Genomic DNA, 27,203 nt, shown 5'->3' with positions numbered 1-27,203 from the left:
TGAGCCGAGATCACACCACTGCACTCCAGCCTGGGTGATGGAGTTAGACCCTGTCTCCAAAAAAAAAAAAAAAGAAAGAAAAAAAGGACCACGAAAAATGAAAAATGACAATCTCATGTGGGGAGGAGCGGGTGGAGGCAGATGTAGTGGGGTAGAGATAGATAAAGAATGGCAGAAATTGGTGAGTATTGAAGTTGGGTGATGAGATGGGGCTCATTGCACTGTTTTGTTTTTTTAATATATATTTGAAATAATGTATTTCAAATTTGCCATAATAGGTTTTATAAATTTACCACATCAAAAAGTAAAAGGGGAAGAAAAGACTTAGGGATGTCTGTTTTCTCTTAGAAATCTCCCTTCTTGATCAACAATCTCAAAGAAACTCATACTCTTTAACCTAGTAATTCCACTTCTGGGAATTTATCTAAAGGAAATAATTAGAGATACAAAGAAAGTGTCATTGCAATATTATTTAAAATAAGGAAAAATGGAACACAACTCCAGGTCCAACAATAGGGGAATGGTGAAAGAAACTGTGATGCAGCCATTAAGGACATGGGAAAGTGCTTTTGACCTAAAATTAAATGGAAAAAAGTCAGAAAACAAAACTATATACCGTATGATCTTCATTTGCATGTGTACATGCATGTATAGAATCAGAATCTGGAAAGAAATACAGCAAAATGTTAAAAGTAGTTATCTCTGTTTGGTGGACTTGTGGCAGGTTTTCTTTTTTGTTTTGTTTTGTTTTGTTTTGAGACAGAGTCTCGCTCTGTTGCCCAGGCTGGAGTGCAATGGTGCGGTCTCGGCTCACTGCAACCTCTGCCTCCTGGGTTCAAGCGATTCTCCTGTTTGGGATTACAGGTGCCTGCCACCATGCCAGGCTAATTTTTGTATTTTTTAGTAGAGACGGGGTTTCACCATGTTGGCCAGGCTGGTCTGGAACTCCTCACCTCGATTACAGGCGTGAACCACTGTGCCCGGCCCAGATTTTTATTTTCTTTTTTATTCTAGTCTGTATTTTCATCTTTCCTGCATTTAACAGGTATTACTTTGATAATTATTTTTAACTAAGATGTGCTATTTTGAAAGAAAAGGGGCCGGGTGCTGTGGCTCATGCCTGTAATCCCAGCACTTTGGGAGGCCGAGGCGGGCGGATCACCTGAGGTCGGGAGTTTGAGATCAGCCTGACCAACATGGAGAAATCCCGTCTCTACTAAAAATACAAAATTAGCCGGGCATGGTGGTGCATGCCTGTAATCCCAGCTACTCGGGAGGTTGAGGCAGGAGAATTGCTTGAACCTGGGAGGCGGAGGTTGCGGTGAGCCAAGATTGCACCATTGCACTCCAGCCTGGGCAACAAGAGCGAAACTCCGTCTCAGAAAAAAAAAAAAAAAAGAAAAGGGGAAAAAAATGGAAGTAAGGACAGATTTCCATATCGGTACCCGTACAAAATAATAAGTTCTTGGAACTGGAAGGAATCTTAGAAGTTGTCTAATCTTAGAAGTTCAACTGTCTCATTTTACAGATGAGGAGACTGAGGGTAGAATGAATCGAATGACCACCAAGGTCATTTGTTCCTCGTCTCAGAGACTGTTTGTTTAACTTCACCACTAGCCCTCGTATCCCCTGAGGACCTTTGCAGCCTGGGGAGTGCCCATTGTTAATCCCTGGAGGCCCCATTTGAGGGGCTTTCCAGCCAGTCTGGGCCATCCGTTGCAGTCATCATTGGCCAGCTGGGCTGGAGAAGTGCCCTGGCAGGAAGAAGAAGGCTGGTAGAACAGTAGACCTCACTGCCACCTGGTCACCTTGTGCTTCTCCCTTGGAGTGTTCTGACCAGTCATCCGTGTCTTCTTAGCTCTGCTGTTGCAGGGGTTATTTCGAAGCAACTAGGGTAAATGTCTGGGGGAGCTGGCTTGTCCTGGCTTTCAAACCACCATCACTTGGAAGAGAAACGATGTGGTTTAATGGTTAGTCAGATCGGAGTTAGAGATGTGTTACTGTCTTTGCCACAGTCCTTAGACACCAAGACCCTGCTCCGGAGAAATGGGGGCAAGCAACAGCTTGCAATGGCAACTAAACCTCTTTGGGATGTGTGTTTATGTGTGTTTATATCTCCTCCCCGTCCCATCCTTGCTAGCACACTCCCCACCACATACACATAAAAGCTCTAGAAATCCACAGGTTTTAAACACCGCTGCTTCACCAGAACCTAGCACATAACAGGCCCTCAGTACGTGCTTGTTGAATGTGGGATGAGTGAACATCATTATATATATATATATTTTTTTTTGAGACGGATGCTCGCTCTGTGGCCCAGGCTGGAGTGCAGTGGCGCATCTCTGCTCACTGCAAGCTCCGCCTCCCGGGTTCACGCCATTCTCCTGCCTCAGCCTCCTGAGTAGCTGGGACTACAGGCACCCACCACCACGCCCGGCTAATTTTTTTCTGTTTTTCAGTAGAGACGGGGTTTCACCGTGTTAGCCAGGATGGTCTCGATCTCCTGACCTCGTGATCCACCCGCCTTGGCCTCCCAAAGTGCTGGGATTACAGGCGTGAGCCACCAAGCCCGGCCATGAACATCATTTTCTTAGAATGTAGAAGAACAGACATATTCCAAGTTAACAATGTCTTCTGAGATATTGTTCCTGAGCTATATAAACATTTTATATTTTATAATAAAATAAAAAATAAAATATATTCTGAGATATTTAAACATTTTAATTCTAAAAGAACAGAATGTTTGAACAAAAATTAGCACTTAATATTTATTTGCACAACTGCAATGCAATGTTTTTGAAAGCTGTCAATAGTGAACAAATAAGCGTGAGGGAACACCACAGCCCAGGTATGTCCAGTGACACTGCTACAATGTGCACTCTGCCTGCTGCCTTCCACTCCTCCCTCTTGGTATTTCTGAGTTTGGCCAATCATTTGGATGATGATTAAAATATTTTTGGACGGGTGTGGTGACTCACACTTGTAATTCCAGCACTTTGTGAGGCCAAAGTGGAAGGATTGCTTGAGTCCAGGAGTTCAAGACCAGTCTTAGCCACATAGCAAGACCCCATCTCTGCAAAAAAAATTTTTTAAATTAGCCAGATACAGTGGTGCACACCTGTAGTCCCAGCTACTCAGGAGGCTGAGGAGGGAGAATCACTTGAGCCTGGGAGGTTGAGGCTGCAGTGAGCTGTGATTGCACCACTGCACTCAAGCCTGGGCAACAGAGTAAGACGCCATCTCTAAATATATATAGATTTATATTTTATAAAAATATTTTTTATTTTGGAGATATTTCTCAAATTTAGACTATCAGATCATCAGACTTCTACCTTCTAGAGTACTCAATAGAATAACTCAGAGGTTAGGCATGTTCTCTAGGATCTGTGGTATCACCTATTTAAAAAAAAAATAAAATTGTGGTAAAATACACATAATGAAACTTACCAGCTTAACCATTTTTAAGTCTACGGTTCAGTGGCATGAAGTACATTCACACTGTTGTGCTACCATCGGCACCACCATCGTCATTATCCACAGAACTGTCTTACAAAATTGAAATGCTGTACTCATCAAACAGTAAGTCCCCATCCTGCTCCTCTAGCCCCTGACAGACACCATTCTTTCTGTCTCTATGAATTTGACTACTATGTACCTTGTATAAGTAGAATCATACAGCATTTGTCTTTATGACTGGCTTATTTCACTTGGCATGGTTTTTATGTTTTTATTCTGTGGAGTTTGGTTGGGGGGCACCAAGGCCAGCCCTAGGTAGAACTGGAAGTAAGGAGGGGCCTTATCCCCCGCTGCCCCACTTTCCTGCCCCATCCCTCCCTCAGTTCCCACCCACTTGAGGTCCCTGCTCAGTGGCTAAATGTCTTCATCCCCCTCATCCCATCTTCCACAAAGAGCATCTGATTGGCCTAGTGTGGGTCATGTGTCCATCCATGGCAGAGGAAGGTGGGCCACCTCACATGACAATCCCATCAAGACTCTGCATGTAATAAGGAGGCAATAGTTCCTCCCAGAGAGGTGCTGCTCTCAGAAGGGGGGTGGACACTGGGCAGGCACAAACAATAGATGTCTTTGTTGAACCTCCAACAAGGTACAAAATGCCTTTCCGCCTTCCCATTGCACTCAGCTTTGGACTTGGGTCCCTTCCCCTTGGGCCTTGTTTGCAAAATTTTTTATCTACTTGGCTTTCCTTGCAAAGTTTTTAGCAGCTTGAGAGCCAGTGCTGAGCCCCAGACACAGTTTGTAAGTGTGATAGGAGCCTACACAGGCTGCTCTCAAATACCGGCAGCCTTGAAAACAGATTCTGGACTCAGATAGCCTGGGTCCAATCCTGGTTTGGCAGTTCCTGGCTGTGTGGCTTTAAGCAAGTGACTTTACCTCTCAATGACTCAATTTTCCCATCTGTAAAATGGTAAAATAATTTACCATTGAATTGTTTTGGAGATTGGAAAACCTACTGTGTGATGTGCTTGACCTACATCATCTTAATCATGCTCACAGAGGGCCCTATCGCACATGGGGAAAAGGCACTCCCTCTCTGGGCAGATGCAACACCTGAATAGGGCATACCACCTAGCATGCAAGACTTGAGCTAGATTTCACCCTCCACTCATGCCCTGAGCTAGGTAACCTTATGAATAGCCTGCATAACTATACAGCAGCCCAGCCCCTCTATGATGCAGGAGTTTGTATATCCCCATTTTTCAGTGAGGCAGCTATGGCTTAGGGAAGTCAAGCACCATGTGGGAAGGGGCCGTGGGATCACTTCTAATTTGCCTATTTACTTAGGGCACATGAAAGAGGCTAACCCAGTCCCGAGGACTCTCCTACACCTGAATTGTGGACCACATCTCTGTCATCAGCTAACCAGCTTAAACCTTATTCATCTTCCACAGTGGATGGTAATGAAGTACATCTCTAGCATCTAACCCATAGATTACCTCCAATCTCTAGTCTATAAACAGTTCCTTTTTTTATTTGAGACAGGGTCTCACTCTGTCATCTGGGCTGGAATGTAGCGGTACAATCACGGCTCACTGCAGCCTCAACCTCCCAGGCTCAGGTCATCCTCCCACCTTGGCCTGCTGAGTGGCTGGGACTACAGGCACATGCCACCACCACCGATGAATTTTTGTATTTTTAGTAGAGACGGGGTTTCACCATGTTGGCCAGGCTGGTCTCAAACTCCTGACCTCAAGTAATTCGCCCACCTTGACCTCCCAAAGTGCCAGGATTACAGGTGTGAGCCACTGCGTCTGGCCTCTAAACTGTTACTTTGATAATCATTTTTAAAAGTAACAGATACTATTTTGAAAGCAAGTGGTGGGAAGGTAGAAGGAAGGACAGATTTCCATCCAGGTACCATCCTGACTTGACAGTTTTCTTTTTTCTTTTTGGTCATTTCAGCAGTCCATTCAATACCTAGACAGTAAGGACTAAAAATATTGTGAGTCTGAGTGAATTCTTCTAGAACTGAAAGATCAGTGTTACCGACAGATCAGTCAATACAGGCAAAGCATATTCCAGTTTCAGGGTTTTTTTTCCTCTTCCTTCTCATGTGCCCAGGAGTATTACATGGCTGGGTGATGCTAGGGAAGGATGCGCTAACTAAAGTTCCCCACCCTCTCATTTCTAAACCCTTCCTTTATTTTTCTGATGAACAGGCAGCACCCACTGCCTGCTGTGTCCCATTTAGCAGTGTAATTTGGGTGTGCGTCATAGAATTGTGCACAGGGAGGGGGAAGGAGTTACGTGCTGGATGTATATACTGAATGTGTTTATGTGCTCCTTTGTAGACCTGCACTTTATGCAAATTATATACTTTCAGACAGATCACTGAGTAAACTGAAGTACTGTCAGGGAATTGATGTGTTTGCAGAACGCTGAATATAATTGAGGAGTCCTGCCAGTTCTATCCCTGGTTTAACTCTCTCTAAGCTTATGTCTTTTTTTTTTTTTTTTTAGACGGAGTCTTGCTTTTTTTGCCCAGGCTGGAGTAAAGTGGCGTGATCTTGGCTCACAGCAACCTCCACCCCCACTCCCAGGTTCAAGCGATTCTCTTGCCTCAGCCTCCTGAGTAGCTGGGATTACAGGCGCGTGCCACCACACCTAATTTTTGTATTTTTAGTAGAGACAGAGTTTCACCATGTTGGTCAGGCTGGTCTCAAACTCCTGACCTCAGGTGATCCACCCACCTTGGCCTCCCAAAGTGCTGGGATTACAGGCATGAGCCTCCGTGCCCCGCCCTAAGCTTATGTCTTGAATGGTGTGATCTCAAAGTGTAGTTCAGATTTGAAACAGGTGTATTAGAACCAGCCACCTTGAATTAAGTAAATATCCTCAAGTGGCATGACGTAAATGAGCATATATTGAAAGGGAAATTTTCTTAGGCTTGGAACCACGATTTCCTCAGCAAACCTCCCACCTGAGTGAGACCCAGGGGACATCAAATGAAAGACGATGAAAAGCAATGGATTTGGCCCATGTGCCTCTAAGAGGCCAATGCAGTCAGAATGAACTGAGATGATCTTCGAACAGATTAGATATTTTAACACCAATTCTCGGGCCTCAGAAGTGAGCCTGGCTGCTGGCAGACAACCAACACTGTCATGATTAATTTTTAGATTTGGCTGTTAAATTTGGCCCTGTGTGAGTCTGTGTTTGGTCAGAGTCTATAAGGGTGGAGGAGGATTCCTGGTGGGAAGGCCTGATTTCTAGCTCGTGACTTATTGGCTGGGTGACTTTGGACAAGCTATCATGCCACTGAGAGTCTATTTTCTCATCTGTACAATGAAGGAAACAACCCCTGGTCTACTTGCCTTATAGGGAGTCGTGAAGATCAAACGAGATGGTATTTGGGAACTGTGAACACACTACACAAAAGACCAGCAGGAATATGTTCAGAAGCACCATACAGTCCTTTCTGCCTTGCTCACTCAATTCTCCATTTAATTTATACACAGTGGATTTTACCCCTCATTCTTGCAGCAAAACCCTTTTGAGGGTATCATTTTAAGAAGTGGACTGAGATGAGGAAAAGACAAGAATTATTAGGAAAAATAGACCCAGAGAGGGCACAAAGAATTCCCATCCTGATGTTCTTTCTTTCCTAGATGACATTGACATCTACATCCAAAGCCAAAGATTCTGGTCAAGAGTTAATCTATTGGCTGGGCATAGTGGTGCATGTAGTGGCTCCTGTAGTCTCAGCTACTTGGGAAGCTGAGGTGGGAGGATCACTTGAGCCCAGGAAGTCAAGATTACAGTGAGCCATCATCACGCCACCGCACTCCAGCCTGGGTGACAGAGCAAGAGACTGTCTAAAAAAAAGAAAAGAAAAGAAACTACATCTTTACCATATTGCAACAAGTCTGAAACGCCACTGCTTCTAAGACACCATTTTTTTAATGTGTCATAAAGAAAGAAAAAGCTCTATCCCTTAAAACATAACACAATTCTTCCTTACTGTGTCAATTTTAAGACACGTCTTGATTTCATAGATGTTAGATGTGGAAAAAGCGTGCATCTTGGAATAGATGAAATGCAGTGTGTTTACCTATCCCCAAAAATAAAGCTTATTCCTTTTGATCCTGACACATTATTAGATTAGCAAACTTCAAAACTTGTATTTTTTGTCTTAGCTCCTTGACGTTATACATGTTATGCAATCAGGCTATCACGTGGGTTAAAGGGGGACATTAATTCTATTTTTCTTATGCATACAGTAATACAAAATACCTCTGGGCTTGAATATAGTTTTAGGTAAGTGTAGATTGTAAAATACTTGTCAGAGCCAAAATCATCACTAATTCCATGGTCTGTTGTTTATTACCAGATTTAAAGGAGGAAGAAACGCTTAAGGGCATTTGGCACATCAATTGTGTTTTCTTTGTTCTGAGTGGAACTGTTTGTTGTTGTTGTTTTACTTAATGCTTGATTTGGTTGTTTTGTTGTTATTCCATTTATTTTTAGCTCAGGTAAAACAATTAAACTATGAGTTTCCCATTGCACAGACAAATTAGGGATGAACAGGCTCAAGTGAGAGCACATCACCTGCCTCGGCCAAATATATTTTCATAAAATGCAATTGGGAATTCATAGTCTTTCTGAGTGGAAAGGAGCATAAGAAACACAGGGAAATAGGGCCAGGCGTGGTGGCTCATGCCTGTAATCCCAGCATTTTGGGAGGCCAAGGCAGGTGGATCACGAAGTCAGGAGTTTGAGACCAGCATGGCTAACATGGTGAAACCCCGTCTCTACTAAAAATACAAAAATTAGCCTGGCGTGGTGGCACTCGCCTGTAGTCCCAGCTACTCGGGAGGCTGGGGCAGGAGAATCGCTTGAACCCAGGAGGCGGAGGTTACGGTGAGCCAAGATCATCCCACTGCACTCCAGCCTGGGCGACAGAGCGAGACTCCGTCTCAAAAAAAAAAAAAAAAAAAAAAAAAAAAAGAAACACAAGGAAATAGAAATACATACCACTTCTGTGATGAGCCTTTGTAAATTTTTTGTGGACTAAGGCTTCCATTTAGAACATCCTTCCATTTAGAATGTCCTCGTTCATAAATTCTACACTTTGGAATAAGAAAAATTCCACCTATTTCTAGCCTGTTCCTTAGTTACCTTTCCCACGTTCCTCTGCTCCATAAGGACAGTACTTAAACATAACAACAAAGAGAGTCACACACAAAAATGATTTCTAGGGACTAGACCATGGCTGGGTGGAAGGGAATGATCCAAATCATTGTAGTTCTTGTACTCGGTTCATAATCATCAGCTCCCTGCCAGGGGTCCCAGGGCCCATTTCTGAGAGGATGAGCATCAGTAGCCATGGTGCTGGGAAGTGGGTGGGAAGCTGTTAATGTTTGATCACTGCTAACGCACATTTCGCCCACTGTTCTCTCCCCTGCAGTCTGAGTACCACTATGAGTACACGGCGTGTGACAGCACGGGTTCCAGGTGGAGGGTCGCCGTGCCGCATACCCCGGGCCTGTGCACCAGCCTGCCTGACCCCGTCAAGGGCACCGAGTGCTGTAAGCAGCTATCCTGCTCAGGGCCTCCCTGTCACTCAGCTTTGGTCTCTCCCCCAAGTCTCCTGCCATCCAATCTGGGCCCTTCCTGGCAGAGCAGCTGCATTAAGGAATCAGATCTTTTCCCCAATTAGTCCCCACATCCCAGACCCTTATGAGATTTGGTGCAGAAGTATTTCATGAATGCAAACTGGATATCTGAATTTGCTTTCATTTTTTAAAGGAATTTAAATCCCATCAGTGGATACAGCATAAGCAATGCCAGCTGTGTGCACTCAGATATTCTTTTCTGTTTGCATACATTTTCATTTTTGCCTGTGTATGTCTCTCCAATCTACACTCACTCACCAGCCACAATCAGTCATTAGGCAAGATTGAGATTTGCTTTCGTTCTTAAAAAGGAAGTCAGAGAGGCTAAGTTTCTGCAGAGACGTCCTTTAAAATGCTCCAGGCATCACTTCAGGAGACAAGAATCTTCCTGACTGTGGGTCTGATTGTGCAATAGGAAAGGCAGTGGCTTGCCGCAGCCCCAGCACCCGCCTCTGTGACTCTGCAGTCACAACTTTTCTACAATTGGCAGCTGTTTCCCCTGCGTTATTCTTTTAGGAATGCAAAGGGAATAACAAGAAAAACCAGGCACTAGATTTAAGGAATTATCTGAAGAGTTGGAAAGGAGTTTGAAGATATTTAAATTCTAAAATCAGCTTAGTACAATGCCTGGTTGAGTAAGTGAGCAAATAAATACTTGTTAAATTAATGATTGGATATTGCTGAGACCTGAGCAGAACTGAGGTGTGACTAGTGGAAACAAATGAGCCATCTTCACTGAACTCTGCTGACTTCAGTGAGTCCCACTATGTGTTAGCACCATGATGTGCACATGCAGTGTGAACTGCAAAGACAAATAAGGCACACTCTCTGCTTTCAGAAGCTTAGGGTGGTGGAAAGTGCAGACATTCATTCATTCACTCATTGTTTCAGAAACATTCATGAAGCTCCCAGTCTGTGCCAGTCACTGAGCCAGCCATCCCCAGAGGAGCGCAGAGCCTAGTGGGTGGCAGACATATATGATATGAGAAAGAATGAGAGTTACGAATATTTAGGGATCAGGCATAGCTGGGAGGGCCACTTGAGCAAAAGTTTAGACGTGGATGAAGAGTGACACATTTGAGGAAGAGCTTGTGGTCCAGGGTAGAGGCAACACAGAGAAGGTGATGGATGGAGTTGAGGTGAAAAAAGATTTGTAGTGGGAGGTCAAGCTGGGAAGTTAGGCTGGAGGGAAATCGTGGAAAACTTTGAATGCCAGGCCAAGAGCATAATTCTAGAATCAAAAGGGAGTGCCTGTTTATTTTTAAAATAAGGAGAATAATAGTACATACGTGTTTTACTTTTTATTTTTTTAAAGACAAGGTCTCACTCTGTTTCCTAGGCTGAAGTACAGTGGTGCAATCATAGCTCTGTAGCCTCGACCTCCTGGGCTCAAGTAATTTTCCCACCTCAGCCTTTTGAGTAGCTAGGATTACAGGCACACGCGACCACTCCCAGCTAATTTAAACATTTTTTTTTGGTAGCGACAGGGTCTCACTGTGTTGCCCAGGTTGGCCTCAAACTCCTGGGCTCAAGTGATCCTCCTGCCTTGGTCTCTCAAAGTGTTGGGTTTACAGGTATGAGCCACTGTGCCTGATCACATCTGTTTTAGAAAGGTACCTCTGACCACAGAATGAGCAAAAATAAGAATAGGGAACTAGTTAGGAGGATGTTGCAATGATTGAGTTAACAGGTCATGAGAATTCCACCTAGCATGGTGGCAGTACAACCAGAAAGGCAGAGGCCAGAGGCTCAAGGGAGAAATTCAAGGCTGAAGGGCCATGTGTCATTCAGAGGGGTCAGCACAAGAGACCTTGGCATCATCTTCACCAGAGAGCTCTCAGAATGGTCAGGGCACCTCTCCAAAGGAAACGAGTGCCAGGAACAAGCCCAAAGTCCCACAGCAAGGCAGAGCATCCGTGGCCCTAGATCTATTTTTTTTATAACATCTTTATTGGTATATAATTTATATGCCATGAAATTCATTCCTTTAAGGATAAAATTCAGTGGTTTTTAGAATATTCACAGCAACCATCATCACTCTCATTTCACATTTTAATCATCCTACAAAGAAACCTCATATTATTAGCAATCTCTCCCCAGGCCCCTCCCCACAGCCCCTGGCAACCACAAATCTACTTTCTGTCTCTATGGCTTCGCCTCTTTTGGCCGTTCCATACAAATAGAATGACACATAGCAAGGAATATCACTGCTGAAAAAAAATTTTTTTTTAAGAAAAATAAAATCACACAGTAAATGCCATGGCCCTGAATCTTAGTGGGCCAAACTCCTAGACCCCAACCCAGCGCTCCTCCCTTCAGCTGCTCGCAGCCCATTCACTTCTGGGGCTGCAGTGACCTCACTGCCCCACCTTGTCTCTGCCCTGTTTTCCAGCCTTCTCCTGCAACGCCGGGGAGTTTCTGGATATGAAGGACCAGTCGTGTAAGCCATGCGCTGAGGGCCGCTACTCCCTCGGCACAGGCATTCGGTTTGATGAGTGGGATGAGCTGCCCCATGGCTTTGCCAGCCTCTCAGCCAACATGGAGCTGGATGACAGTGCTGCTGAGTCCACCGGGAACTGTACTTCGTGAGTCTGCACACACCCCCACCCCACCCCCAGCCCACTGGGGAAGGGGCTACAGGGCACACTGGACAGCCTCCTCCGCTGCCCCTCAGACTGGGCAGGGAGGATGGAGTTAAGAGGAAGCCAGGCTGCCAGGGTGAGGCCTGCAGCTGTGCCCGCAAGACCAGTGGATGTGACTCTGCCTGGCCCACTCTTACTGGCCTAAACTTACCAGTGATGGACAGGCATTTGTGGGAGGTAAAAAACATGAAGAGAGTGGACAAGGGGGGCAAGGGTTAAATGGCCCAGTCTATTTAAAACAAAACCCAATTGGAGCTGGGCACAGTGACTCACCCCTGTAATCCCAGCACTTTGAGAGGCTAATGTGGGAGGATTGCCTGAGGCCAAGAGTTTGAGACCAGCCTGGGAAACATAGCGAGACCCCTGTCTCTACAAAAAGTTAAAAAATTTGCCAGGTGTGGTGGTGCATGTCCGTAGTCCCAGCTACTCGAGAGGCTGAGGCAAGAGGATAACTTGAGCCTAGGAGTTCAAGGTTAGACTGAGCTATGACCGCACCACTGTACCCCTGGATAACAGAGCAAGACCCTGTCTCATTGAAAAACAAAAACCGGCAGGGCGCGGTGGCTCACGCCTGTAATCCCAGCACTCTGGGAGGCCGAGGCGGGTGGATCACTTGAGGTCAGGAGTTCAAGACCAACCTGGCCATGGTGAAACCCCGTCTCTACTAAAAATACAAAAAATTAGCCGGGCCTGGTGGTGCGCACCTGTGATCTCAGCGACTCGGGAGGCTGAGGCAGGAGAATCGCTTGAACTGGGAAGCGGAAGTTGCAGTGAGCTGAGATCGCACCATTGCACTCCAGCCTGGGCAACAAGAGTGAAACTCCGTCTTAAAAAAAAAAAAAAAAAGAAAAACAAAAACAAAAACGAAAACCAAAAAAACCAACCGGATTTCCACCACGGAATTTCGGATCAGCCAATATACTTTCTCAGCTTGACTGGAACACAATATGCAAAGCTTGGGTATCTTCCTGGCTTGGGTGCTAACTTCTTCTTCTTCTTTTTTTTTTTTTTTTTTTTGAGACAGAGTCTCACTCTGTCGCCCAGGCTGGAGTGCAGTGGTGCCATCTTGGCTCGCCACAACCCCCAGCTCCCAGGTTCAAGTGATTCTCCTGCCTCAGCCTCCTGAGTAGCTGGGTTACAGGTGTGTGTGCCACAATGCCCGGCTAATTTTTTTTTTTTCTTTTTTTTTGAGATGGAGTCTCGCTCTGTCACCCAGGCTGGAATGCAGTGGTGTCCTCTCCGCTCACTGCAAGCTCTGCCTCCCGGGTTGACGCCATTCTCCTGCCTCAGCCTCCCGAGTAGCTGGGACTGCAGGCACCCGCCACCACGCCCAGCTAATTTTTTGTATTTTTAGTAGAGATGGGGTTTCACCGTGTTAGCCAGGATGGTCTCGATCTCCTGACCTCGTGATCCACCCGCCTCGGCCTCCCAAAGTGCTGGGATTACAGGCGTGAGCCACCGCGCCCAGCTAATTTTTTTGTATTTTTTTAGTAGAGATGGGGTTTCACCATGTTGGCCAGGCTGGTCTCAAACTCCTGACCTCAGGTGATCCACCTGCCTCAGCCTCCCAAAGTGCTGGGATTACAGGCATGAGCCACCTTGGCTGCTAAATTCTAAAACTGATTCTGCCTAGCCTTTGCCCAGTGCTGTCTGAAATCTTCCAAATGCTGTGAGACCCCAATGACTAGCAAATTTTCTTGGAAAGCTCAGTCCAGGGTGCTTGGAGAACTGGATATCTATTTCAGATATGTCTTTTGTAGGCCAGGCACTATTCTGGATGCTTTACATATATTATTTTCTCTCATTCTCACAAGAACCTTGTGAAATAGGCATTACTATTTCTATTACAGAGATGAGGAACTGGAAGCTCAGCAAGGTTATGACCTGCCCTTTGTTATCCGGTTTACAGCTGGCAAGATTGAAATTCGAACCCAAGCTTCCACTGCTCCATAATGCCACATTCAAATAACATTTATTATGGGCAAGGCAACACTGGGTCCTAGGGAGCGAAAGTGGGGGGATATGAGGATGTGAAAGGCAGCCATATTGTTCCTTATTAAATATGGACAGTGAATACAGGAGGAAAGCAAGTGAAAGTTTCACTTATACCCAAACAATCAAATGGATAAGAAGGACTCAAGAATTGTATTACACTTGGATTTCTAAAAACCGGGAGCAATGTCTCCCATTCCTATACTTAAATCTTGTCTAAGCCAAGCAGTGGCTATTTAATCTGTAGTCCAATTTTAATGTTATGTTATTTTAGAGTTCAATTTGGTGTGTCAGATTCATTAGCATGACAATACTGGAGGCAGAGATAAAGCTAGAGAGCTTTAAAGCTGGAAGGAGCGGGAATGTGTGGGTTAAGACAACCAACTCCCATTTGAGTCCTAACTGAGAATGTCATTAGGCCCTGGACAAGGTGCAGACCTGGCTCAGTCAATTCCTACCCATGTAAAGGAAGGATTTCTTCTCTCTCTGGGGACTGCACCGAGAGTCCAGAAATCATTATCTCTCAGCGAGGCAGGATGTGGGTGGGTTAATAACAACTTGTGTTTCCACCGCACGGACTATTTCAGGGCCTGCATCTTAAGGCATCCCACGACATCCCGGGGAGGGAGGGAGAGGATATTTCTCTGTCAATGGAGAGGAAATGGCCATCTGGAGAGCTTTTGTGGTTTCCCCATCATCCCTCAGAAAGGCAATAATTGAGCTAATACCTAGAGCGCAAGTATTTGGCTTTCCTATTCAGCTGTGCAGCTACCCAAATCCTGCCTGCTCTGCCTCAAGAGACTCCAAGCTCATCTCCTGCTTCCATTCCCAGCCTCCTCCAGGCCTGTCCACTCAGCAGCCAGATTCATCTTTCTTTTTTCTTTTTTTTAAGAAACAAGGTCTCACTCTGTCACCCAGGCTGGAGTGCAATGGCGCAATCACAGCTCACTGCAGCCTCAACCTCCCCGGGCTGAAGCCATCTTCCCACCTCAACCTCCCGCGTAGCTGGGACTGCAGGCTCATGCCACCACACCTGGCTAACTTCTTATTTTTCTAGAGACACGGTTTCACGTATGTTGCCCAGGTTGGACTCAAACTCCTGGGCTCAAATGATCCTTCCGCCTCAGCCTCCCAAAGTACTGGGATTACAGGTGTGAGCCACTGCACCCAGCCTCATCTCCTTAAATCCAGTCACAGTACTTTCCCGCTCAAAACCCTAGATTCAATGGCTACCAATTGCTCTTGGGATAAAGTCCACTACCTTCTCACAGCCTGCAGGGCCCTGCTGCCCTGCCCCCTGCCCTCTGCTTGTTTCCCCAGCCTCTCCCAAGTTCCTTCTGTCTTCACTTGCTGTGTTCCAGCCACACTGACCATCACACTCCTTCCCCTCCTCAGGGCATTTGAACATGTGACTCTCTGTCCCCTCTTCTATGTCTCCTACTTAACCCTCAGGTCTCTACCTAAAAATCGCTTCCTCAAAGAAACCATCCCCGACCCCACAGACTCCTGTTACACGCTCTTTATCATCCTGCATTTCTCCAATGGCACTTATCACAGTCATTGCTATGTGATTGTGTGATTAGTTAAGCTTCTGTCTCCTCAACTAGAAAGAGAATGCAAGCCCCAAGAGGGAAAGGATCATACTTGTCTTGTTCATCACTGTGTCTCCAGCATCTAACATAGTGTCTGGCTCAAAATAGACAAAATAAATAATTGGGGACAAAACAGACCAGCTGAACGGAGTCTCCATGGCAGGATTCTGAGCCTTCAGGGATCCTCCCATGGGTCCTGGGTTGATGTCCCAGGGCTAAGGTACTGGCCTGAGATCAGAAACTAGGATAAGCTAAGGGAACAGGAGTGATGTGGGAGTAATAGAAAGAATGTCATATATTAGTGGAAAAGATCGAACAGACGCCCAAAGACTGTGACAGTGAAACAAGAATGAGAGAGAAATGTAAACATTAAAAATGAAAAACATTATATGCAGATCACAACTGGATGACCTAGGGTAAGTTTCCTAAGCACTTCTGGGCCTCAGTTTCTTCATTCTAAAAATGATGATAAAAATAGTACTCTTATAGTTGAGGTAAGGATTGATGAGATGATACTTGTAAAGAATTTAGAGCGATGCCTGACACTAGAAATCAATCAAAACGTGTTGTTATTATTGAATATGAAATGTCTTCACCGGGGGCAATTCTGACAAAAATCAGAATTATGATGCATTTTGCAAATGTAACCCACTTATGGCATCTTTTAAATTATTCATTAAACTTCAAGAGTTATTTATAGCTGATGTCGTGGAGCATATCAGCATTAAAGGTTATCCCTTTCAACAAGGAGAAATCAATGCTGTTAGGTTAGCTGGGATATTTTGGATGAGCTCATGTTATATGTTTTCGTTTTGAGAATAACACTGACTGTCAAAGAGCTGAAAATAACCATGTTATTCTGACAAACACAGGGGGAAATCTGTGGACTAATCTGAGGTTGCTTTAACTGGCTATTATTATTATTATTTTGATATGGAGTCTCGCTTTATCACCCAGGCTGGAGTGCAATGGCACAATCTCGGCTCACTGCAACCTCCGCCTCCCAAGTTCAAGCGATTCTCCTGCCTCAGCCTCCTGAGGAGCTGGGATTACAGGCATGTGCCACAACACCCAGCTAATTTTTGCATTTTTAGTAGAGATGGGGTTTCACCATGTTGGTCAGGCTGGTCTCGATGGTCTTGAACTCCTCACCTCAGGTGATCCACCCGCCTCAGCCTCCCAAAGTGCTGCGATTACAGGCGTGAGCCACCACGCCCACCCAACTGGCCATTATTAAGCAACTGGAAACCTGGGCTGGTCTCAGGCAAAACAGTGCAATAGCGTGAGTGTTTTCGATTACCTGTTTCCACATTCAACTCTTTAACCCTGTGAGTCCCCACTATGTGCCAGGTCCAGGCTGGTGCTGGGAATACTTTAGTGAGCAAGGTAAATTTGGTCTCTTCCCTCACATAATATTGGCAACAATTTTGAGGTCTGACAGTTTCAAATTTGGAGAGGATGTGGAGCAACAGGAACAGTGTAGCAGTAGCTGGTAAATGGGAGGCTCACATACAGTTCTCCTCCCAGGCTTTCTACTCAGACATGTGCCTAAGGAGACAGGAACACAGCAGAATGTGCACATGAAACTGCAAACAATCCAAATGTCCATCAACGAGTAATGCACAAATATATGTGGTAGAGCCATACAAAGGAATGTTATGCAGTAGTAAAGACGAAGCCAGAAAAGCTGGATGTGTGAATATGGATGAATCTCACAGTTAGTATATTGAAGTCCCTTCCTTCCCAAAGTGAGTTTCAGAGCCCATAAATATAATACCATTTATGTGAAGCTTGAAAACATGCGAAGCACTACCATACAGTATGTTGTTTAGAGATACATACATGTAGAGAACCGCATGCGCATGTTAAACGCCAGATTCAGGAAAGTAGTCACTTGGCAGTGGGGAAGGCAGTGTGTTCCAGGAAAAGGGATGAGGTTAGTGGAGGGTACGCAGAGGCTTCTGCTGTGTTGAACTTCTTAAGCAGGGTGATGGGTCGGTGAGTGTTCATTACACCATTGTATAGGTCTTACATATTTCATAATATACTAAAAATATATAAAATATCATGGGATTATGGCTATGAGAAGGAGAGCAAAGAGAGCTAAGGGCACCCATAGCAGAAGCAGATAGAATCAAGGAAGACTTTTTAGATTAAGTGACATTTAAGACACAGTAGGAGTTAAACTGAGAGAGAGAGGAGGAAGTTCGTTCCAGGAAGAGGGAAGAGGATGTCAGGAGGCCCAGAGGTAAGAGAAAGCTTGGCAGAGGAATTGAAAGAAATGTCATAGAGTTGAAGTATACAGAGTGCATCAGGAATTTGTACCCTATCCTAAGGGCCACAGGGAGTCAGTCCCAGGGGTTTTAATTTGAAGCAAGGGAGTGCCATGGTCAGACGTCTATTCTGGAGGATCTGTCCGCTGGGCTGCAGCATGCAGAGGGCTTGGAGGATGTGGGACTGGCTTCAGGGAGACAAGTTTGGGGGCTGGTTCATAGATGGTGTGGTGGTGAGTGTAGGGAGAGCCCGTGGACAGTGTGGATAGAGTGAACACGTATTTAGGAGATAAAACAGACATGACCAGGTTGGCTGTCTCCAGGGTTCTCCGGCCCTCCTCGTTTCCATAAAAACCATTTACATGCAGCATCTTATAGTAGACATTTCTGGAAAAACAGGTAGACTAGACTGGGTGGATGTCTGAGTTCTGAAGAATATCTGTGTCTACTGAGTTATTTGACAGCTTTAGAGTTTGGCAGACCTGATTTCAGCCCTGCCACTCGCTGCTTCCTAATACTGGGCTTGGCACTCTCCAAGCCCCAGTTTCATCATCTCTTAAACAGAAAAAACATTTCCTCTTATTGATGAAAATAAATCATGAATATAAAGCACGTAGTTCAATTCCTGGAAGGTAGTAAGCAACCAATAAATGTTACCCCTCCCTGACTAGGCGCGGTGGCTCATGCCTGTAATCCCAGCCCTTTATGAGGCCGAGGTGGGTGGATCACTTGAGGTCAGGAGTTCGAGACCAGGCTGGCCAACATGGTGAAAACCTGTCTCTACTAAAAAAAAATACAGAAATTAGCTGGGTGTGGTGGTGCATGCCTGTAATCCTAGCTACTCGGGAGGCTGAGACAGGAGAATTGCTTGAACCCGGGAGGCAGAGGTTGCGGTGAGCCGAGGCCACGCCACTGCACTCCAGCCTGGGAGACAGAGCGAGACTCTGCCTCAAAAAAAAAAAAAATGTTATCCCTCCCCAACTTCACCTGCCACCCGTATCCCAGGTAGCTCTGCACAATGTGGAGGCATGCCTGCTTGTCTTCCTCACCTGTCTGCCTTCCTCTTCTTAGCTGTACTCCAGGTCCTTGACCTACCTGAGAGCTTCTTTTGTCTTTCTTCACTGAGCATTTTCAGGTCCAAGTTTCAGTTTGTGAATCACAAGCCTGAAAATTCCCAAAGACCCAGCAGAACATGAGACCTGCACATGGCACAAAGCCTGGTGGGCTGTGCTCCTGCCTGTGAACCTGGTTCCTGTTCCTTCACAGGTCCAAGTGGGTTCCCCGGGGCGACTACATCGCCTCCAACACGGACGAATGCACAGCCACACTGATGTACGCCGTCAACCTGAAGCAATCTGGCACCGTTAACTTCGAATACTACTATCCAGACTCCAGCATCATCTTTGAGTTTTTCGTAAGCCCCTGGCCAAGGTGGAGGGTGGGAGCTAAAAAGCCTCTCTGGGGTTCAGATCCGTTTGAGGAATCCATCATGAGTGTAGCCCTGCTTGGGGGAATCACTGTTGTTTTCCCTCTGGAGACAGCTGTGGGCAAAATGAGCTGAGGCCCAGGAGGCAAGAAGAAAAGGCAAAAGTGAAAGGACTATTGGGGGAAAAATTGTCTGGCAGATTTCTAAGTGTTTTATCCAGCTCAGACATGAAAACAGCACATCTGAGTTACAAGTTATTTCTTTGGTGTCAACGCTCATTTTGTGTGTGTGACTAACTCCTGCCCTACTTTGAGGCTCCTGTGTTTTGAGCTCAATCCCTAAAGGAAATTGGCAACTCTTCCCATATAAAGAAGGGCCCTCTGGAGGGCTGGTGCAATGTGGGGAAAGGTATTCATTTCCTTAGAAAGCTGAGACTCTGGTCCCAAACTCTTTTTATGTCAGGTTCAGAATGACCAGTGCCAGCCCAATGCAGATGACTCCAGGTGGATGAAGACCACAGAGAAAGGATGGGAATTCCACAGTGTGAGTATCACACCAGCCTTCTCCCAGAGATCCCAGAAAAGGGACCCAGGGCCTTTCCTCAGAGAGTGCTTCCTCCCAGTCTGAGCCTCCACCCTAATGTCCCTGGAGGGCAGGAGTGTGATATGATGAAGATGCTGTAGTTACTGTCCTCTAGCATTGACAGAATATGGGTGTGAGCTGACTTGTAGCTTCTGTGGCTTGACTCCAAAGACCAGCAGCTTTCCAGCTTTAAGACTGGGTCTTCTGCCGGGCATGGTGGCTCACACCTGTAATCCCAGCACTTTGGGAGGTCGAGGCGGGTGGATCACCTGAGGTCAGGAGTTCGAGACCAGCCTGACCAACATGGAGAAACCCCATCTCTACTAAAAATACAAAAAAATTAGCCAGGCATGGTGGCCCATGCTTGTAATCCCAGCTACTCAGGAGGCTGAGGCAGGAGACTCGCTTGAACCCAGGAGGCAGAGGTTGTGGTGAGTTGAGATCGAACCATTGCACTCCAGCCTGGGCAACAAAAGCGAAACTCTGTCTCAAAAAAAAAAAAAAAAAAAAAAGACTGGGTATTCTGGGGAGGGGGCCTGTCCCCCTGCAAAACCACAGAAGAATGAGGGAGTGCCAGTCACCCTGTTGTCAGGACCCTCAGGTCTCTTTACTGGTCTCACCATAAGAGATGCTCATGGTATATATGATCCAGGGAGCGGTGGGAGGGTTGTAAGAGGAGGCTTAGAAAGAGAGACGAGCTGTGCTAAGTTGGGAAGAAGGACAGAGCTGAGGAAGAGGAGGAAGAGGGTCAGAAGAAGCATTATCATGCAGTTAGTAAGAGAAGTCATCCCAACAAGAGGCTATACCAACAGATTAGCGAGATTTCTCTCTGTGATGAATGAATGCTCCTGTTTGTGGTTTTTAGGTGGAGCTAAATCGAGGCAATAATGTCCTCTATTGGAGAACCACAGCCTTCTCAGTATGGACCAAAGTACCCAAGCCTGTGCTGGTGAGAAACATTGCCATAACAGGTACTGAGAGCAGGGTTACTGACTTCCTGGGCTGTTGACTTTGCAGTCTCCTGGGGACTCAGTCTCCAGGCTGAATCCTTGCTTTTCTGTGCTCTTCCTCCTCCCTAGGGGTGGCCTACACTTCAGAATGCTTCCCCTGCAAACCTGGCACGTATGCAGACAAGCAGGGCTCCTCTTTCTGCAAACTTTGCCCAGCCAACTCTTATTCAAATAAAGGAGAAACTTCTTGCCACCAGTGTGACCCTGACAAATACTCAGGTGATGTTTCTGAGGGTGGGAAGAGTTTGGGGATAGAGAGTACCACCAAAACACACAAGGAGATACCAGGGAATAGAGCCATCCTTCTGGCCAAGCTGAGGATGGTAATTCTTAAACCCTTCCTTTCTGGATCCTGGAATACCCTTGCCAATCCATATATCCATTAATCACTTTGTCATTTTTTTTTTTTTTTTTTGAGATAGGGTCTCACTTTATCACCCAGGCTGAAGTGCCGTGGTGCGATCATAGCTCACTGCAGCCTCAAACTCCCTGTCCCAAGCAATCCTCCCGCCTCAGCCTCCTGAGTAGCTAAGACTACCAGCGTGCCCCACCACACCCAACTAATTTTTTATTTTTATTTTTATAGAGACAGGGGTCTTGCTAGTTGCCCAGGCTGGTCTTGAACTCCTGGGCTCAAGTGATCCTCCTGCCTCAGCCTCTCAAGCTGTGAGCCTATAATCTCAGCACTTTGGGAGGTCAAACCGGGAAGATCAATTGGGCCTAGGAGGTTGAAGCTTCAGTGAGCCATGATCGCACCACTGCACTACAGCCTGGGTGACAGAGTAAGACCCTGTCTCTAAAAAAAAAAAAAAAAAAAAAAAAAAATTCAATAAATATTGAGCCTCTCCTATCTATCAGGCCCTATTCTATGTGCTTGGAATACGTCAGTGAACAAAACAGACAAAGGTCCCTGTTTTTATGGGGTTTACATTCGGGGGTGGGGGGAAGAGAGACAATAAACAAAAAGAAATAGATGATACATATATAATAAATTATATAGTATGTGAGATGGTAAAAAGTGCCATGGTGTCATGGCAAAAAGAAAAAGCAGCTCAGAGCTAGAGGGATTAGGAAAGCTAAGGAAAGGGTTGCAATCCTTTTTTTTTTGAGACAAGAGTCTTTCTCTGTCGCCCAGGCTGGAGTGCAGTGGCGCGATCGCAGCTCACTGCAAACTCTGCCTCCCGGGTTCATGCCATTCTTCTGCCTCAGGCTCCTGAGTAGTTGGGACTACAGGCGCCCGCCACTGCGCCCGGCTAATTTTTTGTATTTTTAGTAGAGACAGGGTTTCACTGTATTAGCCAGGATGGTCTTGATCTCCTGACCTCGTGATCCGCCCGCCTCAGCCTCCCAAAGTGCTGGGATTACAGGCATGAGCCACCGCGCCCGGCCTGGGTTGCAATCTTTTTGTTGCTGTTGTAGAAACACGGTCTCACTGTGTTGCCCAGGCTGGTCTCGAACTCCTGGCCTCAAAGTGATCCTCCTGCCTCAGCCTTCCAAAGTGCTGGGATTACAGACATGAGACACTGTGCCCAGTCCAGTCATTTTTTTTAAGTGGTGAATTTTTATTTTTATTTTTATTTTTTTTTGAGACGGAGTTTCACTCTTGTTGCCCAAGCTGGAGTGCTCGAATGCAGTGGCGTGATCTCGGCTCACCACAACCTCTGCCTCCCGGGTTCAAGCAATTTTCCTGCCTCAGCCTCCCGAGTAGCTGGGATTACAGGCGTGCACCACCATGCCCAGCTAATTTTGTATTTTTAGTAGCGACGGGGTTTCACTATGTTGGCCAGGCTGGTCTCGAACTCCCAACCTCAGGTGATCTGCCCACCTCGGCCTCCCAAAGTGCTGGGTTACAGGTGTGAGCCACCACACCCAGTCAGTGGTGAAATTTTAAATGAAACATTATATAAGATTATAATATAGGCCAGGGGTGGTGGCTCACGCCTGTAATCCCAGCACTTTGGGAGGCCGAGGCAGGCAGATCACTTGAGGTCAGGAGTTCAAGACCAGGCTGGCCAACATGGCAAAACCACGTCTCTACTAAAAATACAAAAATTAGCCCGGCGTGGGGGCGTGTGCCTGTAATCCCAGCTACTCAGGAGGCTGAGGCTGGAGAATCACTTGAACCCGGAAGGTGGAGGTTGCAGTGAGCAGAGATCGTGCCACTGCACTCCAGCCTGGGTGATAGAGCGAGACTCAGTCTCAAAAAAAAAAAAAAAAAAGATTATAACATAAACAGTAGATACTGTAGATTTAAAATGTATAAATTTATACATTTTAACGTATAACAATTATTATCAAAGTTAATTTCATGAGCCTATATTGATGAACAAGAAGATTTTGATAACAAGGTCTAAAGATGCAAATTACAATCTTTTATCAACCTGAGAGCATTCATTGAAGTCAAATCAGGCATTCTGGGAAATCTAGGTTTCCTTGGAACACAATTTGCAAACCACTGCTCTGAGGGAAAGTAAGGGGACAGCAGGAAGCAGCCTGTTTTTATTGTTTGAGGATAGCTTCCTAAAGCATTCCAATTTGAGAAATAGGACGTGGTTATTTGAGGGAGTTCCAGGGGGTATCGAGGCTCTGATGTGAGATGGGCAGTGCCAGCAGATGGCTTTCTGCTCAGACAGTCCAGACATTGGTATGAGGGCCAACCTCCAAGACAGGTTCTGAAACAAACAAGAAGGGAGAGAGAAACAGTCCCATCTTTTCCCCAGAAACACTCACAACTATTCTACTTTTCCTTTTTTACACAGTTTATATGTAAACCCAGCACAAGGCCCTCTCTCAAACAGACCTACATATCCCTACAAAGACATGCCAAACTTCACACAGGTGTGAAAGTATGTGTTTGCTCAGCCAAGACCAGCCACTGACCTTGTGAATTGCTTGTTTCTACACTATTCCTAAAACAAAAGTCATATTTACCTACACAGATCTTGCCAAATGAGTGCAGTTTTCTTTTTTTTTTCTTTTTTTTTTAATTGATCATTCTTGGGTGTTTCTCGAAGAGGGGGATTTGGCAGGGTCACAGGACAATAGTGGAGGGAAGGTCAGCAGATAAACAAGTGAACAAAGGTCTCTGGTTTTCCTAGGCAGAGGACCCTGCGGCCTTCAGCAGTGTTTGTGTCCCTGGGTACTTGAGATTAGGGAGTGGTGATGACTCTTAAGGAGCATGCTGCCTTCAAGCATCTGTTTAACAAAGCACATCTTGCACCGCCCTTAATCCATTCAACCCTGAGTGGATACAGCACATGTTTCAGAGAGCACAGGGTTGGGGGTAAGGTCACAGATCTACAGGATCCCAAGGCAGAAGAATTTTTCTTAGTACAGAACAAAATGAAAAGTCTCCCATGTCTACCTCTTTCTACACAGACACGGCAACCATCCAATTTTTCAATCTTTTCCCCACCTTTCCCCACTTTCTATTCCACAAAACCGCCATTGTCATCATGGCCTGTTCTCAATGAGCTGTTGGGTACACCTCCCAGACGGGGTGGTGGCCGGGCAGAGGGGCTCCTCACTTCCCAGTAGGGGCGGCCGGGCAGAGGTGCCCCTCACCTCCCGGACGGGGCGGCTGGCCGGGCGGGGGGCTGATCCCCCCACCTACCTCCCGGACGGGGCAGCTGGCCGGGCGGGGGGCTGACCCCCCCACCTCCCTCCCGGACGAGGTGGCTGCCGGGCAGAGACGCTCCTCACTTCCCAGATGGGGTGGCTGCCGGGCGGAGGGGCTCCTCACTTCTCAGACCGGGCGGCTGCCGGGCGGAGGGGCTCCTCACTTCTCAGACGGGGCGGTTGCCAGGCAGAGGGTCTCCTCACTTCTCAGACGGGGCGGCCGGGCAGAGACGCTCCTCACATCCCGGACGGGGCGGCAGGGCAGAGGTGCTCCCCACATCTCAGACGATGGGCGGCCGGGCAGAGACGCTCCTCACTTCCCAGATGGGATAGCGGCCGGGAAGAGGCGCTCCTCACTTCCTAGATGGGATGGCGGCCGGGCAGAGATGCTCCTCACTTTCCAGACTAGGCAGCCAGGCAGAGGGGCTCCTCACATCCCAGACGATGGGCGGCCGGGCAGAGACGCTCCTCACTTCCCAGATGGGATGGCGGCCGGGAAGAGGCGCTCCTCACTTCCTAGATGGGATGGCGGCCGGGCAGAGACGCTCCTCACTTCCCAGGCGGGGTGGCGGCCGGGCAGAGGCTGCAATCTCGGCACTTTGGGAGGCCAAGGCAGGCTGCTGGGAGGTGGAGGTTGTAGCGAGCCGAGATCACGCCACTATGAGTGCAGTTTTCAACTAAAACAGAAATCTTTAGATCTTGGGGGAAGTTTTTATCTGTAAGTCTAGATTCCTGTTTTCCAATTGCATTTTTTATTCCTCTTCCCCACTCTGCTTCTATCAACAGCAACCTTTGTTAGCCTAAATCTCTGGCTCCCTTTATGGTCCAGCAGTTGGGCAAGGGTTTGAATGGCAAGGTGGTTCTAGAAAAACTTCTCATAGAAGTGTTTTGATCAACTCTGTGTAAGCTGATTTTTATCCAGAGTGCTGTTATAAAAGCATTAGGTTGGGAGTCTGAATTCTTGGAATCTATTTTCCTTCTGCCACTGATTTCTCAATGTGCCCCATTGACTGAGAAGTGAGTTTTTTTCTTTTTTCATTCTTTTTTTTTTTTTTGAGATGGAGTTTCTCTCTTGTTGCCCAGGCTGGAGTGCAATGGCGCAATCTCGGCTCACTGCAATCTCTGCCTCCCCAGTTCAAGTGATTCTCCTGCCTCAGCCTCCCGAGTAACTAGGATTACAGGTGCCCGCCACTATGCCTGCCTAAATTTTTGTATTTTTAGTAGAGACAGGGTTTCACCATCTCGGCCAGCCTGGTCTTGAACTCCTGACCTCAGTTGATCCACCCGCCTTGGCCTCCCAAAGTGTTGGGATTACAGGCGTGAGCCACTGCACCTGGCCAGTGAGTTTTTACTATGAGGAACATGGTCAACTTGTTGACAACCTCACCAGCTTGGGGTACAAAGAGAGTCATATTTCTTTGAGACTTGACTCTTCCAGAATACAGGGTCAGTGAGAGACTGGGAAAATGCAGGGAGACTCTGATGATAGCCTATGATAGACTGTATGCAGGGAGTGACAGAAGGTCCATGCATTTACAAATATATTCTGAGTACCTGCCAGTTGCCAAGGACTAGCTTGGTGCTAGAGTTAGAGCTGGTGCCTGACCTCCAGCTTATGTTGAAAAGGAAATGTGGTTATATAAACACCTAAGTGCAGTAACTCTCCATGGTGTTGGGATAGGAGCGCTGGGTGTAGAATGCAGTGGAGGTGGGCCGGGTGTGGCGGCTCACGCCTGTAATCCCAGCACTTTGGGAGGCCGAGGTAGGTGGATCACCTGAGGTCAGGAGTTCAAGACCAGCCTGGCCAATATGGTGAAACCCCAACTCTACTAGAAATACAAAAATTAGCTGGGTGTGGTGGCGCACGCCTGTAATCCCAGCTACTTGGGAGGCTGAGGCAGAAGAATCACTTGAACCCGGGAGGTGGAGGCTGCAGTGAACCAAGATCATGCCACTGCATTCCAATCTGGGTGACAGAATAAGACTGTCTCAAAAAAAAAAAAAAAAGAATGTAGTGGAGGCAAAAAAGGAAAATGGTTAGTCCTCTCTAGAAAAGAAGGAAAAGTTTCACTCGCTAAGATCTGGAAAGATGAAAGGTTAATTAGTGATTTGGTGGGGGCAGGATGTTTGGGATAGAAGTGTGAGCAAAGGGCCAGGCGCAGTGGCTCACACCTGTAATCCTACCACTTTGGGAGGCCAGGGCAGGTGGATTGCCTGAGCTCAGGAGTTTGAGACCAGCCTGGGCAACATGGTGAAACCCCATCTCTACTAAAAATACAAAAAATTGGCCGGGCATGGTGGCGGGCGCCTTTAGTCCCAGCTACTCGGGAGGCTGAGGCAGGAGAATTGCTTGAACCCGGGAGGCGGAGGTTGCAGGTTGCAGTGAGCCGAGATCATGCCACTGCACTCCAGCCTGGGTGACAGAGAGAGACTCCGTCTCCAAAAAAAAAAAAAAAAAAAAAAAGAAGTGTGAGCAAAGGCCAGAAAGCTCAGGAAACTGCAAATAATTCAGCTTGGCTGGAGATTAGGTGGCGAGAAGTTGCATCTAAGGCTGAGAAGCAGGCGGGAAACAGATTATGGAGCAGTCCTTCTGTGCTATTGTAGGGACAAAAAATTGGGATTTGATCCTATCAGCAGTGGAGGTCATTAAAGAATTTTAAGAGGCCAGGCACGGCTCATGCCTGTAATCCCAGCACTTTGGGAGGCTGAGGCAGGTGGATCACCTGAGGTCAGGAGTTGGAGACCAGCCTGACCAACCTGGTGAAACCCCGTCTCTACTAGAAATACAAAAATTAGCTGGGTGTGGTGGCACACGCCTGTAATCCCAGCAACTTGGGAGGCTGAGGCAAGAGAATTGCTTGAACCTAGGAGGCAGAGGTTGCAGTGAGCCGAGATCACACCATTGCACTCTAGCCTGGGTGACAAGAGGGAAAC

General features: G+C 46.7%; 1 protein-coding gene across 11 annotated transcripts in view; it reads left to right on the top strand.

The window, feature by feature from the left end:
* ELAPOR1 (endosome-lysosome associated apoptosis and autophagy regulator 1) overlaps nucleotides 1–27,203 on the top strand; it is a 91,262-nt gene that overhangs the window by 40,058 nt on the left and 24,001 nt on the right. For 9 of the 11 annotated variants that reach the window (XM_055115047.2, XM_034932720.3, XM_055115033.2 and 6 more), the window contains 6 exons: nucleotides 8,927–9,047; nucleotides 11,527–11,719; nucleotides 18,900–19,047; nucleotides 19,522–19,602; nucleotides 20,507–20,612; nucleotides 20,721–20,870. In XM_055115047.2, the coding sequence (XP_054971022.1) occupies nucleotides 8,927–9,047; nucleotides 11,527–11,719; nucleotides 18,900–19,047; nucleotides 19,522–19,602; nucleotides 20,507–20,612; nucleotides 20,721–20,870 (799 nt within the window). Of the gene's footprint in view, nucleotides 1–8,926; nucleotides 9,048–11,526; nucleotides 11,720–18,899; nucleotides 19,048–19,521; nucleotides 19,603–20,506; nucleotides 20,613–20,720; nucleotides 20,871–27,203 lie in introns of those variants that run through there. The other 2 variants (XM_034932736.3, XM_034932739.3) reach the window with 2 other exon arrangements.

This window comes from Pan paniscus, chromosome 1, assembly GCF_029289425.2.
Source record: "Pan paniscus chromosome 1, NHGRI_mPanPan1-v2.0_pri, whole genome shotgun sequence".
Lineage (NCBI taxonomy): Eukaryota > Metazoa > Chordata > Mammalia > Primates > Hominidae > Pan > Pan paniscus.
The sequence above is the reverse complement of the archived record's forward strand: the minus strand, read 5'-3'. Positions and strand labels throughout refer to the sequence as shown.